Source organism: Osmerus eperlanus, chromosome 28 (genome assembly GCF_963692335.1).
Source record: "Osmerus eperlanus chromosome 28, fOsmEpe2.1, whole genome shotgun sequence".
Classification (NCBI taxonomy): domain Eukaryota; kingdom Metazoa; phylum Chordata; class Actinopteri; order Osmeriformes; family Osmeridae; genus Osmerus; species Osmerus eperlanus.
In genome coordinates, this window is record NC_085045.1 from 3,980,952 (window position 1) to 3,995,220 (window position 14,269).

General features: G+C 41.1%; 5 protein-coding genes across 7 annotated transcripts; 3 read left to right on the plus strand and 2 right to left on the minus strand.

The window, feature by feature from the left end:
• The first annotated feature begins 345 nt into the window (after nt 1-345).
• On the plus strand, nt 346-2,014 carry LOC134014950 (uncharacterized protein CXorf65 homolog). The gene is made up of 5 exons (XM_062454152.1): nt 346-514; nt 727-813; nt 1,015-1,137; nt 1,517-1,591; nt 1,751-2,014. The coding sequence occupies exons 1-5, from the start codon at nt 490-492 to the stop codon at nt 1,897-1,899; spliced, it is 459 nt and encodes a 152-aa protein (XP_062310136.1). The 5' UTR covers nt 346-489; the 3' UTR covers nt 1,900-2,014.
• Nucleotides 2,015-2,142: 128 nt separating this feature from the next.
• On the plus strand, nt 2,143-6,582 carry upb1 (ureidopropionase, beta). Its single transcript, XM_062454150.1, has 10 exons — nt 2,143-2,319; nt 2,727-2,898; nt 3,068-3,155; nt 3,326-3,420; nt 3,582-3,740; nt 4,455-4,624; nt 4,713-4,794; nt 4,961-5,003; nt 5,388-5,542; nt 5,655-6,582. Exons 1-10 carry the CDS (start codon nt 2,216-2,218, stop codon nt 5,736-5,738), a joined length of 1,152 nt encoding a protein of 383 aa, XP_062310134.1. The 5' UTR covers nt 2,143-2,215; the 3' UTR covers nt 5,739-6,582.
• On the minus strand, nt 5,793-9,227 carry gucd1 (guanylyl cyclase domain containing 1). Its single transcript, XM_062454151.1, has 6 exons — nt 8,774-9,227; nt 8,541-8,625; nt 8,266-8,431; nt 7,678-7,769; nt 7,332-7,573; nt 5,793-7,121 (listed from the first exon to the last, which is right to left on the minus strand). The coding sequence occupies exons 1-6, from the start codon at nt 8,883-8,885 to the stop codon at nt 7,030-7,032; spliced, it is 789 nt and encodes a 262-aa protein (XP_062310135.1). The 5' UTR covers nt 8,886-9,227; the 3' UTR covers nt 5,793-7,029.
• Nucleotides 8,240-11,026, plus strand: snrpd3 (small nuclear ribonucleoprotein D3 polypeptide). 3 transcript variants are annotated; one of them, XM_062454153.1, is made up of 4 exons: nt 8,240-8,340; nt 9,849-10,006; nt 10,127-10,319; nt 10,685-11,026. In XM_062454153.1, exons 2-4 carry the CDS (start codon nt 9,881-9,883, stop codon nt 10,747-10,749), a joined length of 384 nt encoding a protein of 127 aa, XP_062310137.1. In that variant the 5' UTR covers nt 8,240-8,340; nt 9,849-9,880; the 3' UTR covers nt 10,750-11,026. The 3 variants fall into 3 exon arrangements, with proteins under 3 accessions (XP_062310137.1, XP_062310138.1, XP_062310139.1); XM_062454154.1 differs by lacking the exon at nt 8,240-8,340 and adding an exon at nt 9,415-9,493; XM_062454155.1 differs by lacking the exon at nt 8,240-8,340 and adding an exon at nt 9,501-9,576.
• p2rx4b (purinergic receptor P2X, ligand-gated ion channel, 4b) lies at nt 10,756-14,062 on the minus strand. Its single transcript, XM_062454148.1, has 12 exons — nt 13,920-14,062; nt 13,617-13,764; nt 13,285-13,356; nt 13,028-13,100; nt 12,719-12,815; nt 12,520-12,600; nt 12,295-12,439; nt 11,975-12,111; nt 11,775-11,868; nt 11,576-11,641; nt 11,313-11,420; nt 10,756-11,195 (listed from the first exon to the last, which is right to left on the minus strand). The coding sequence occupies exons 1-12, from the start codon at nt 14,060-14,062 to the stop codon at nt 11,163-11,165; spliced, it is 1,197 nt and encodes a 398-aa protein (XP_062310132.1). The 3' UTR covers nt 10,756-11,162.
• Between the last annotated feature and the right edge of the window lie 207 nt (nt 14,063-14,269).

Sequence of the window (14,269 nt, forward strand, 5' to 3'; positions counted from 1 at the left end):
GCCGAAGGAGTTGTGAGACTGTGTACAGACTGACTCCATGGATACAAACAAGAATAGTGCCTTCCTGTCACGTAAAACGTCTTGCCTTTAGAAAAAGGGAACTGGAGCGGAGAGGGACAACTGAAAGAGCTTCATCTAGGGAGAATGTGTATAGATGCACAAAAAAAAATGTTTTTACTATCTCAACAGTTAGAGATTTAAAATCAGAAAGCTATATACCCTGTCAAAAGTGTGTTTGCTCAGAGAAACTGTAGATGCCAATTCACAATGGCCTTTCCCTCAGTGCTGAGGCTTGTCACTAAGTATGACTGTAGTCAACAACAGTGATTTAACACCCCCTATTGTGGCTTTGTGTGCTTAGCCCAAACTCATTACTCCTCTAGTTCTATGCAAGAGATGGGTGCTTCAAATATAGTACTTGGAGCAGCATTTTGTAAGGTAGCTGGAGGTTTCTGTTCTGACGCCTAAACGACATAGAGAGAGAAGGAAATGTTCGTCATGGTACAGTTTGGAGGTAAGTGAATTACATGATGTCATCTTTACATAATTTGACGCTATTTTATCAACTTTGTAAATAGCTTGCCCTACCTGGTAAATTACAATAGAGGCAGTAACGTCAGAATGGTAAACTATCGACTACTCAAATCTGAATTGATTGAGGATTGATTTTACAACAATACTGTATATAAATAATAATGATTAATAAGAGATTCTTTGCTTTGTCAGACAACAGAATGGAATTATTCAATTTGAATTGCAGACTGATAAACTTCATCCAAAATTTGAAAGAAAGATGTAATGTGGAATCTCAAGGTAAACACCCTTTCTCTTCTGTTGCAGAAAAATAAAGCAATAAGACTAATTCACTAATCAGCACCAGATATAGCTTCAAAACATCAATCAGTAGCCTGACTTTCAGATTCCTGCTTTGTAGGTAAATGTGCAGGAATATGTAGCTGTCTTGGTGACTTGTACAAATACATGAGCATTGATGTGTGAGAATGTGTGGCGCAGACTGTGTGGAGCTGATGGACAGGTCCGGGGAGCTGATGAATCTGAACGAGAGGGAACAGAGTGTGGAGCGGGCCAGCAGCTTTCTGAAGGAGAGGCAGAGCTACATCCTCCTACAGGTGTCCAGTGAGTCTCTCTAACCTCCTACAGGTGTCCAGTGAGTCTCTCTAACCTACTACAGGTGTCCAGTGAGTCTCTCTAACCTCCTACAGGTGTCCAGTGAGTCTCTCTAACCTACTACAGGTGTCCAGTGAGTCTCTCTAACCTCCTACAGGTGTCCAGTGACACTCTCTAACCTCCTACAGGTGTCCAGTGAGTCTCTCTAACCTCCTACAGGTGTCCAGTGAGTCTCTCTAACCTTAATACAATCTTGTACTACCTGATGAGGGACATAGCAACACCACAGAGTAGAGTATTTTTCTAAGTCTTTCAAACAGTTGTATTGTCTGAAATTGAATGGGTGTATTAATGTGTTAATTATAGAATTACCATCGAATTTTTACAGGAGATGATGGTACTGACGGTAACAAGTATCTACCTCTCCTAAACAACCTGGGAAGATGTCATCCTGAATTAGCAGGTAAGAACACAGGTGACCGTTTCTATATCGGTTTATGGAAACATATCATCAAATGTCAAATATCAATGTTCTGTACATGTCAACATGATTCTTACACAGTGTTCTATATTTAAAAAATATTCTGTTTTTTCTGTTTGTTCCATCCAACCTATTCCTCAGAGATTCTGCGGAAGATGTCTCTACCCAGTCGGGAGCGAGATAGAAAAGGCGGTCCCTCCAGAAAAGGCTGGCCACAGAGGGACGCTCTTATCAACCAAAGTCGGAACAAGACCACGAGTGGAAACAAGAAGAGTAATTCCATCAAATAGTGACCAAACGCCACTGAATAGTGTGTCCATGTTTCAGATAATAATAATTAATCAGGCGACGTATCCAAAAAAGTACCAGGACTTTAAATAAAGTGTTTTTGAATAAATGACTCTCAGACTGTCGATATAGATTATTTACAAATGTGCACAGTGGTATTTATTGCTTTGACTTTTCATTTTAGCCTATAGTAAGAATATGCAGATTACATAATTAGGCTACAGGGAAAAGGGAAGACCAGCCCCCTCTTGGACACAGTTGCGGCTCAGGTTCTCGACCCCTCGCAGCACTATACTTAAGTTCGGACAGTATTTTACAATGTCAGCGTCCGAGTTTGAGTCTTTAGAGAAGACGTTAGAAACACATCTTCCAAAGGAGGAACTTAAAGAAGTGAGACGAATTTTATTCGGAAAGGAGACAAAGTGAGTTGCCTATTCACCGCCCGCTGAAATTATTTAACATCCGGTCGTTGTAATAGGTTTACCTGGTTATATTATTCCAATTGGCCTCCTTGGCAAACATAGTGATTATGGGACAAGCCTAATATGCCCGCCTTTTCATATCATAAAGTCAATTGTATATTGTGTTTTTGCTACCACGTTCTTAACGAGTCAATCATTATCCGACGTGGACTTTGCTCTCGTTCTAAAAGATAATTGGTTGGTTGTCTTTGCCACTCCAAGTGCTACCAAATCACCTTTCGTGCGAAACAAAAATGATTGGCAGTCCTGGTGACAATCAATATAATAAACTGCACAAAATACAAGTGTGTCTGTGCTTTATCTAGCAGATCCTTATTAAGCAACCTTGATTCTATTTCTGATTACAGGAAGTTGGATCTGCCAGCATGTGCAGTAGAGGCTGCTTCAGAGCGGGACTTTGAACTGCAGGGGCACATGTTCGAGGCTGCCCAGGAGCAGCTTAGGCCCCCGAGGACCGTTCGGGTTGGGCTCATTCAGAATCGCATAGTTCTGCCCACAGATGCACCAGTCTTGGATCAGGTCAATACGTCCCCCCTCTTCAACTCCTCCAAAGAGAGTGGGGGGGGTGGTGTTTCTTTGTCAAGTGATCGGACAGGGAACCAGGCCCACCTCCACCACAAACATCTTTTAAGCCAAATAGACACGGAAGGGGCCTTTTTCATGACCGATGTTTATCCTTGTTGCACAGATCACAGCCCTCCACAAGAGGATTGGTGAAATGGTGGATGTAGCTGCCATGTGTGGAGTAAACATTGTGTGCTTCCAGGAGGCCTGGAGTGAGTGGAGTTAAATTTCCCATTCACGTAAATACGTTTCAGTGCCTTGTTAGCTCTGCAAACTAGTCTAGTGTACTTTTCAAGGCCTTTTCAATCAACAAAGAGTTGATTACAGTAACAAGCATCTGATCATTCGTAATCTGAGATTGATCCTGCTTTTTCGCCAACAGCTATGCCCTTTGCCTTTTGCACACGGGAAAAGGAGCCATGGACTGAGTTTGCAGAGTCTGCAGAGGAGGGGTACACCACACGCTTCTGCCAAGAGGTCAGAGGTCACATTGTTGGCATGTCTCATTATGCCTTATTGAGACATGCGTCACGTTCTGTTATTACATGTTATTCATGGTGGTTCTCTGTGTCTAAGATGTAATTTGATGCATTGGTAATAATGACTTCAAATCTAAAATAAACGTGTTCTACTCTCAGTTGGCAAAGAAATACAACATGGTTGTGGTGTCACCTATTTTGGAGCGAGACGAACTGCGCAGCACTCTCTGGAACACCGCAGTGGTAGTTTCTAACTCTGGCAGCGTGTTAGGCAAAACCAGGAAAAACCACATTCCTCGAGTTGGAGACTTCAACGAGGTTCGTATTTCTCTTCTTGAATATCTAAGCATTCTCGTACTTCCGTCTGACCTACTTTTTTTTCTCGTCCACATGCTGAAAACATACGTTTTCTATAGACAGTTGGACACTGAAATTAGGGGCTTTCAACATTATTTCCGCCCTGTTTGTATCCTACTGGTACAAGGGTCAGAATAATTGGTTAAAGGCTAAAACACAAAAATATTCTCATGTGTCCATGCGTGCACACACACACACACACACACGGACAACACTTTGAGCATCCTACCATCACCACCTAAAGTTCAGAGGACACGCTCATGTTATTTGGAAAATGAAAGCTCCCTCATTACCGCTGTGAATGAAGACAACAGGACCCTGTTTTGTGTTTCCAGTCATGTTGTCATGTCTTCATAGAAACCCAATGTTCGGGACAGAGCACGGTATTTCCTGTGTGGTCCTCAAAGCTCCGTGTGCTACAGGCATGCTCGTCAGCCATTTTGTTTAGGCAACCGTTATGCACTAATTTCTTCTGACTTGCACCCTCTTGTTAAATCTACTCTCGCAGCTGTGTGGAACTACTTAAGATAAAGTTTTAACTTTATGCATTACAATTGTTGGCATACTTTGCATGTATCATTTTAGGGATTTTCATATACTTCAAACTTTGACATTAACATGTACATTTACCCCTTTCTACCAACCCTACTCTCCCGACATGTTTCACTTTCACAGTCTACATATTACATGGAGGGCAACACAGGCCATAGAGTGTTTCAGACCCAGTTTGGTAAGATTGCTGTGAATATTTGCTATGGGCGGCATCACCCACTCAACTGGTTCATGTACAGTATGAATGGAGCTGAGATCATTTTCAACCCTTCCGCTACTGTTGGAGGCCTCAGGTATATTGAGGGGGAAGGTACTATGCCGTTTACGAATCTTTCCTGTTGTCATACATAGCACACTGACACTTCTATCATTGTTTTTCAGTGAGCCCATGTGGGCTATTGAGGCTAGGAATGCAGCAATAGCAAACCACTGTTTTACCTGTGGCATTAACCGTGTTGGAACTGTAAGTAAGCGGAAGTGGGTTTTTTCCAGCTTGCTAATGCCTGTTATTTAACTTTTGGTCCTAATAGCTGGGATTTTTCATTTGTTTTGACAGGCAACAGTTTAGCAGTAGGGTGTCTTGTTGGTAAAAGGAAAAGTTTCACCAGCATTTATTCTGTTGTCTGTAGGAACACTTCAAAAATGAATTCACCTCAGGCGATGGTAAAAAAGGTATGTATTCAAAACAATGTCTACATTTCCAGAATCCCCTTCTATGAACTGGATATCCAGTCTGTCTGTTTTTCCACTCAGCCTTCATAACAGCACTGTACTGTGTTATTGAGTGGCAGTCTTTATGTACCATATGCTGCCAATGCATAGGGATACTCATTGGACATGTCGTCCTCTGAGCTACAGTTACAAGGCCATGCAACTGGATCCAGTAGGCATCATAGATCTTGTTGTTATCCAGATGGCCTACTCCTTAGTCGTTTTATGCACACAGCACCAGACTAGTAAGCTGTGTGTAGCTGGATGTTGTTTCGTGCTATAGCTGTCCACTCTGACATCTCTCCTGTCTGGTTTGGGTTACTTATGGTATTTGCCTTTTTCCAGCTCACCAGGACTTTGGGCACTTCTATGGCTCAAGCTATGTAGCTGCCCCTGATGGCAGTCGCTCACCAGGGCTCTCTAGAACCAGGGATGGGCTTCTGGTGGCAGAAGTAGACCTCAACCTGAATCGACAAATCAGTGACAAATGGAGTTTTAAGGTAAACTAACATGGCTGAATTTCTCCACGGTATCCAATTTCTCTTTTAATTAAATCAGTCCTTTTACTGTTTGTCCCCCCAAACAGTTCTCTTGTTCTCACTGTACCTACAGATGACAGGGAGGTTTGCTGAGTATGCAGAAGGACTCACCAAAGCAGTCAAAATGGACTTCCAGCCTAACATCATAAAGGAATAGAAGATATCTTCTGATTCAACTATATGCTATTGAGATACAATCAAAGTCTCAGGCCAGTTGAGAAGCACCCTCAATGAACCTTTATTGATTACAATGCGCAAATGCAATCATATATTTCATAAAAAATTAAGGTTGGCATTGAAAACATTCTATTTGTTTTGTAACAAAAAATAATTAGCTACCTTCCTATTTAAACCAAAAAACAATGGTCAAATTGAGTATTAAATTAACACAATTATGGCTGGTACAAATCCAGAGTGCAATAACTTATCCCATGATGCTAAAATGTTTTGTTACCTAATCTCCATTTCATATTTGTATTTTAGTGTTTACACACGCAGTGCACAAACTTGTAAAGGGAACCCATTTTAAATGCATGTACTTAAAACATGTTTAAATACTTTATTATTGTACTGTTTAATACTTTTGTAGATGAACTGGTCATGGACTGTTCTTTTTCTTTGCACACAGTAAGAAAGCATGTACTGATCAGACTATGGTTTATGGAGATGACCTGTATACTAGCCATATATATTCATGAAACAGCTTGATGTATTGCATCAAGTAAATTAGCTTGCCACTTGATTTGTTATTGTTATATAACACACACACAGTTATGGATGTACATTACCTGAGTCTCAAGACAATTTCTCCCTATCCTTCCTATTTGTACGTTATATTGCACCAACACAAAGTAGTAGTTTATAAAATATGAAAAGCTAGTGAAGGACAGGGATTGCTGCCACACACAAACCCTTGAGAATTACACTAAACATGACATTATACAAATCCATTGAAGGTGCACAATGTTGCCATCGGCCCTTCTTGCTTTCTGTTCTCCATGCTTATGCTTGGAAAAAAGCATTTCATTTACACAGACTAAGCAATCTGGTGTCTGCTCACAGTTTATCTGGTGGATTGGACTTAATAAACGTGACAGGGAGAAAGTCAAAATGAATTCATTCTATATAGCATCTCCACCCAAGTTAAACAAACAAACAAAAAAAGAACTTGTGTTCCAGAGCTTTCCAGCTGTTACTTCCCTACGCATCAAATGCCAGCGGCTATGTGAACCAAACAGGTGTAGTGACTGCAGCGGGTGTTGTGGTTATTCTAGTAGTGGTCAGCCATGGCAGCACTAAGAGAGAAGAGCCCACAGGGATCTTCAACACTTGGCTTGAGTTGGAGCCAAAGGTCCCATGCTGGAGACCTGCAGACTGGTGTGCCATCACAGTCTAGATGGAACACTAGCGTGATGTATAGTTCAGCTATGTCACATTCCCTGAGCCAATCAGCTCTCCTTGAAAACGAACAGGATGTCCTCGTCCGTGCCATAGCTCCTTCGAGCCTCTTCGAAATTACTAACGCTGGTGCAGCACACTCCTGAAACACACACAAACAGGATTTGCATCAATGCGACTGCTGTTATGTTACTCAGTTGAAGCCAAGGGGCAGACATTCTTTTCCCCACTGAGTACACTGGATTGCGGTATAGGGTCACACTCAGCGTGCTGTTGTGTGGGCGTGACAAAAGAAGTGTTTGGAATGCTTTAAAAATGCTTGACCGTCTTTCATTTACGTGTCACGACTCACGATCTGAATATGCAGGATTGTTGTAGAAGATGCAGCCTGTGCCTCGGTTGAAGCCACTCACGACTACAAAGTGACCCTGGTATTCTGGCTTCCGGCAGAAGCACTTCTGACCCACAGGGAGGAAGCAGCAATACTTGACAGGCGATGAGCAGAGTTCACACATAAGAACCACTGCATTGACCAGAACTATGGCCACATTGCCCTGTTCAAGATGGTCCTGGATTTCCTGAATGGTCACAGAGCTAGACAAGGATATGGGAGACGTTAATTCACAGTAATTACAAACCAGATCAGCCACCGTAATTTAAATATTAAAACAATTAAATTCAGAACTAAACAAACGTACCATTTATTTACCACCACGCCTTTACTCTCAGCCTTCATAAAGAGCTCATTCACTCTGTCTTCTTCAGTGTCAAAATGTTTCTTGTAGAAGGACTGTTTACAGGAGGGAATTATCATTATGAAGAGCGTACACATCAACACCTATAAAAGACTACATAACTTGGCTGTCTGAAATAAGGTCTTCAGTAGTCTCCAATCTTGATCCCCAGGGCCAACTGCCCTGCATGTTTTAGATGTTTGCCTGCTCCAACGCACCTGATACTGAACGGTTCGTTATCAAGATCTGCAGAAGCCTGATAACCATTCATTTAAATCAGGTGTGTTGGAGCAGGGAAACATACAAACCACACAGGACAGTACATTTACATTTAGTCATTTAGCAGACGCTCTTATCCAGAGCGACTTACAGTAAGTACAGGCATACATTCCCCTGAGGCAAGTAGGGTGAAGTGCCTTGCCCAAGGACACAACGTCAGTTGGCATGACCGGGAATCGAACTGGCAACCTTCGGATTACTAGCCCGATTCCCTCACCGCTCAGCCAACTGACTCCCTATAAGTAGGCCCGAGGTTGGAGACCACTGCATTACCTGATTCTTGAACCCTTTGTCTACGCCCAGGGTCTGAGTGCAAAAGCGGTGCTGGACTCCAAGCTGGTTCATGAGGTAGGCCAGGTCAATGGTCCACACACTCTCTGTCAACTTCAGCTCCCAACAAGCACTTTGAAACTCCTCATCACTGACAGGGTGGAGGTATCTGCCACACACAGTGTAAGGAAGAAGGGTTGGTCACTGGGTTAATAGCTGTAGCTCACTAGTCACTATGGTAAGTTCACAACCAACTTTCTTGTTAAGGTTAGGCTTACTTCAACACCATTTTTGAGCAAGCTAACCCGCAGTCCCAGTGGTACAATTGCCGAATGACGGGTACATTCAGCAGAACGACATCATCTGTGAGGAAGATGAGATCCTGTTAACAAGGGGCTAGCAAGCAAGCAAATTGGCCAACAGTGGTGTTGTGGTATTCATGAGTCAAGCCCATGCAAGTAGTCGATTATACACGAAACTTGCATTGTTACAGTTGTGATCAAGCACTTACCTGTCATTCTGTGGTATATTTCGGAATTTCTTAAGGCTAAATCCAATCTATAGACAGCGAAGCCCAGAAAGAACAGCGTTACAGTTGATAATCCAAGGTTGGATTGCCTCATCAATGCTGCTGTTGTCTTGCAACCACATTAGCTAGCTGGCTAAGCTACTTAGCTAACACTGGAACATACTGTAACTCAAATGAACCAGTTAGCTCTAGCTAACGGTAGACTATGTAGCTCTAAGTCGTATTGATTCTCCAACTTGATGATCGATTTATACATTCAAAGTGGTTAGCTGGCTAAAATAGGGCAATACAACCGATAGTTGTTGAGTATTTTTGTAGGTAATGTGGTAAAAATAACTAGCCACGACAGCTGCTGTCTTTCAAATGGCTAACTAGTTAGCCACCCGCCCTGGCTAACGCAAAACTCCCATTTCGGTAAGGGGTTGCTGTGGTGTTCATAAAAAGTGCATTGTCTTCCGGTGTAACAATTATGAACACAAACGATACACTACAAACGCTGTTGATATAAAATAAATTGTTGTATTATTCTAATGATTGATCATGGTTCGGCAGTATAAATCAATTAATTAAACGAATGAAATAAATTGCACTATTGCCCGGTGGGTGGTATTGGCGATCGCCAGCAGGGGGCAGCGAATAGTAAATCGGAGAAGTCTTATTCAGGAAAAGGAAGTCAACACAACACAGCAGAGCAGGCGGGCCGTAAGTAGAACGTTCAAAGGATGCTTGTTAGTTGAATAAAAGAAACGTTAGTTATTGAATCAAAATTACAGACCAACATTAAGGTAATTAGGTAGCCCTGTTATCTGGTCGTGTTTAGACATTTAAGAATAATAGAGTAAATAATTAAATGTCTGCGCAAATTGGCAATGGGATGGTGCGAAGAAAATGCATGCATGGTAGCTAGCTAGCGAGCTAAGTTAGCTAACTTAGTACTGTAGAGCTAGCTTAGTTCATGGATAGGGTTAGAATTAAATGATCGTGTTTCATATGGTTGTTCTAATCATTTACTTGTTTTAAATAGATTTTAAATAACGTGTTCCTTTTCATGATGCAGAAAGTTAACCATTGTAAGAAAATACTTCGAAGATGTCTATTGGGGTGCCAATCAAAGTCCTCCATGAAGCCGAGGGGCACATTGTTACCTGTGAGACCAACACAGGTGAGGTGTACAGGGGGAAGCTCATTGAAGCAGAGGACAACATGAACTGCCAGGTAAGAATACACAAATCCTTACATTTTATCAACTTGTATTAACCCTCACTGTCCCATATACATAGTAACCAAATATCTTAAAACGCACAGTATAACGAATATATGTTTCCTCCCTTTTAGATGGCAAACATTACAGTGACCCACAGAGATGGTCGTGTAGCTCAGCTGGAGCAAGTGTACATCCGAGGCAGCAAGATTCGTTTCTTAATTTTGCCGGATATGTTAAAGAACGCGCCCATGCTCAAGAGCATGAAGAACAAGAACCAGGCTGCAGGAGCAGGAAGAGGAAAAGCTGCCATTCTCAAAGCACAAGGTACATTCATCCTTTTGCTGCCCTATTATTTTATCTTTTGCAACTTTTACATTTATATCCATTTTATGTCTTGCACTACTGTTTAGGTCTTTAGTAATTGTTTAGCTCCTTAGTAATAGACAGTTGTATTTTATTTATACATTAAACAAAACAAAAAAATTAAGATCCGTATATATGTTTATTGTATGCACCTTCCTGCCACAGTAAATTCAGTGTCTGTGAAAACGTATATGGCATTAACACATTCTGATTCTGATCCTCCATCAGTATTGTTCACAAGATCTCTACCACTAAGGTGTCTTGATGGATATTGTGTTGAATGTCCAACTGTATTAACCCTTGCTGCTTTTCTGGGTCCTTTTCAGTGGCAGCTCGAGGCCGGGGGCGTGGAGGAATGGGCCGAGGAAATGTTTTCCAGAAAAGAAGATAGTTGTTGTTTTTCTGTGTACACTTTACCTTAAACGTACGTGAATTGAAATATGAACAGTGACGCTAATGTAGTACTGTTATCGCATTTATGGTAACTGCTGTAATTGTTATTGCATCGTCGTCACTGTTGACCATAATTCCTATGTAACTACATTCTATGTAGTCGCAATAGTGAATGTACACTTAAGCTAAAGTGTTACTGAATTTGTTCTTTGTAGTATCTGTGAGCAGGAATTTGATTTTGCAATTTTAAACAAATTAAAATGATTTTCTCTAAACTGTCTCTGGAAGCGATATCAGACAATAAGTAAAGAACAGTGCTGATGTTTTAGTTTATTAAATGCAGGGATTGTACCTGCCTAATGACATCACAGCTGTGTGTACATTTAAACAAGGAGTATGTATGTTTAGGCTTTAGTGTGTTCCGTAAGTGGTTCCCATAGACATCTGTAAAGACAAACTTCAGATTAGATGCATCTCCTTAAGGAGCATTAAAACATTTAGGATGTTCTACGTGTCTTGATTTGGCGAAACAGGAATGGAGAGCATAAGATGGTCACTCACAGATTCAGTAGTGTCATCACTGTCCTCAAGGACTGTGGTTTTGTGTTTTTGGTAATAATGCCTTCTCTTTGTACATGTCACCAGAACCCAGTCACAAACTGCACCCGTCTATAGATGAAATACATGATTTACAGATATCATTCACTATTCATACTTTCGTACCAAAAATACCGTACATATGAAGTCTAAATACTGCAGTTGGGATCAGATATTCATTGCTGTGGATTTGGAAGTCTTAAATTATTTGGGATTGGACGACATACCAGAGAGAGGAATGACAGCGCTGCACCCAAATTCACGATGGTTGGGACAATGCTGAATTTACCTGCCTGCAAAAATGTAATGATTATATTGTAGCGATCCAACAGGTAGCCATTGCATCATGGTGGATACATGATTTTAGTAACCTGATCTTGTCAAGACTGTTTGTGCAGATGAAGCATTGTGGTTGGAAAGCCTCACATTTCCAAAAACGATGACATCAAAACGGATTCCATAGGCTTTGGTCAAGGTTCTTGTTTCCTCACCATCACTGTTGTTGAAGTATTTTGCAAACCTGAAGAAAATTAACCATTAAATCAGAGGGATTCTTGGTAGTGGTGGAATCATACATATCGTCAAAAGAGGATATAGTACTTGGTTCCTCAGTTTATTTGTTTCACCTGAAGTTGTATCCAGGAGCAACGTTGTTGGTAGGGTTTTTGTCGTCAAGCCTACGGAAGGTGTACTGAGGTTGGCAAGGCTTCCCCCACCAGTCTAGGTCACAGGTCCAGTCGATAAGAATACCAAGCACGCCACCCTTCACAAACACAACCTCATGTTTTACACTCCATCTTTTATTCGTGATGAAAGATGTTATTATACTTACCAATTTTTCTTATGAAAGATCAAACTGACAACATTTAGAATAACTGCAGATAGTTTGATCCAATCAAGGTTTTTATCATCTGTGTGTCACCTCTGTGATGTACTTTAGGCTCACCTTGACAGCCATGGTCTGAAAGTCTTCTTCGGCCTCTAAGACCATGGTCTTAAGACGGAAAATGGGACAGTGAGGATCTGTCTTGCGACTGAATTCACATTGCTTCAGGTATGAAGTGTTGATGATGTCAGACATGATGTTTCTTCTACAAAGCAAAAGAAGCAAATAGGTTGGTCTGACTATGTTTATAGGAAGCAAAGAAAGAAAGAGTAAAATAAACATTACCCGTTGAAGTTGAACTTGGGGTATATCACGTTGTTTTTGATCAGTACTGTAAAGTTCTCTGCTGTACCCAGCAGTGCTGGCCTAATGAGATTCAAAACACAGTATAAATTCACACCCTATCACTCCACAATAAAACCAAAATGTTGTCTCACATACTGAGGGATAAAAAGTGTGTAATTCAACATATTGACTTTCTTACTCAGGTATGTTAACATCTAATTCAAGTGGACACCAAGATTGCACCTCACAGGTCTTGATGGTGTCTGAATAGTTCACACATAGGCCAGTCTGGATACCTTAAAAATGAGCAATATTCTGTCATCTTTGCGTCACCAGAGCAAGACATTCAACAAACAAAAATAAATCCTCGAAGTGGAGGTTTTAGGATCATGATTCTGAAACTATACTAGTAATTAAATGGCAATGTTCAGTAGTGAACATTGACATACTGTACATTTAACAATTTTTTTTGCAAAGTAAACATAATCTATTGTAGTAGCATGCCTACCATTGCCACGAGGATCACTGAAACCCTCAGTGCAGTCACAGTCATCTATACAAATTGTTGATGTGGTCGGGAGCTTGAAAACAGATACAGTTCCAGTGATATTCAAATACTTAACTTTTCCATTTCTAACTTTTCCATTTAAAACAGAGGCAGTATCCTTCTACTACACATACAGAAGTAACACATGAAAAAACATTTTGGGAAATGTTTTAGATAATTAGAAAAAAAATTGCAGGAACAAACATTCAGTGGTTTACCTCAGGACAGCTTGACTGAGTTTGCCTTGGGGTAATAATCGCATTAGTCAAAACAAAAAACGAATTCTCCCCCTGTCATACAGGAAAACAAAAGGTTTTAGCAGGGTGCCATGAAAGTGCTACACTGATGACATACAATGACTGTGTATTTTTTTTTAAAGAAAATGTTCATGTCCCCCCCACCCCAAATGTTTGGAGGTAAAGGATGCACACACACACACACACACACACACACACACACACACACACACACACACACACACACACACACACACACACACACACACACACACACACACACACACACACACACACACACATGGGTCAGGTACCTGAGGGGGGATGACAAAGTCAGCCACGTCCCAAATCTGGGGTCCCAAATCGGAGGAGTTGGTGAAAGCATATCCCCTGACCTTAGTGGTGACCGAGCTGATTACAGAGTCTGTCTCCTGGTAGCCCTTCTGCAGGTAACATACATACCTAGAAGGGGAGTGGATGCAGCATAACAGAAATATCTTACCGTCTCACTAAAGAATATCAAAAACACACATTACATTAAACACAGAGTGAAACAAAGTCAGGCTTGCTTCAAAACTCTTACATGCAGTAGTATTCTTGGGTTTAAACAAACGTACCCGAAGACGTAAGCAACGATCAGAAAATTTATCAATCTGAAGAGAAGTCCTACTCCTTTGCTCTTAATAATAATTGTTCTGGGTGTTTCATAATCAAAGAAACAGCTGAGACAGTCTTGACAGCAGCAAGTAGTCTTTGTCATGGCTATACACTTTCAGAACTGCAGGCAGTGTACAGTTGGACATGAGTGGGAGGTATGAGTACAACCTTCAGTTTACAGTGTCAAATATAACATTCAAATCAGCGTTGTGGTTCATAAATGTGCAAATGTACAACTCATTTGAATAAAATATTTATTCGCAAAAATGCTCTTGTGAGTGGCTATATATACACTGCAAATGGACAGACA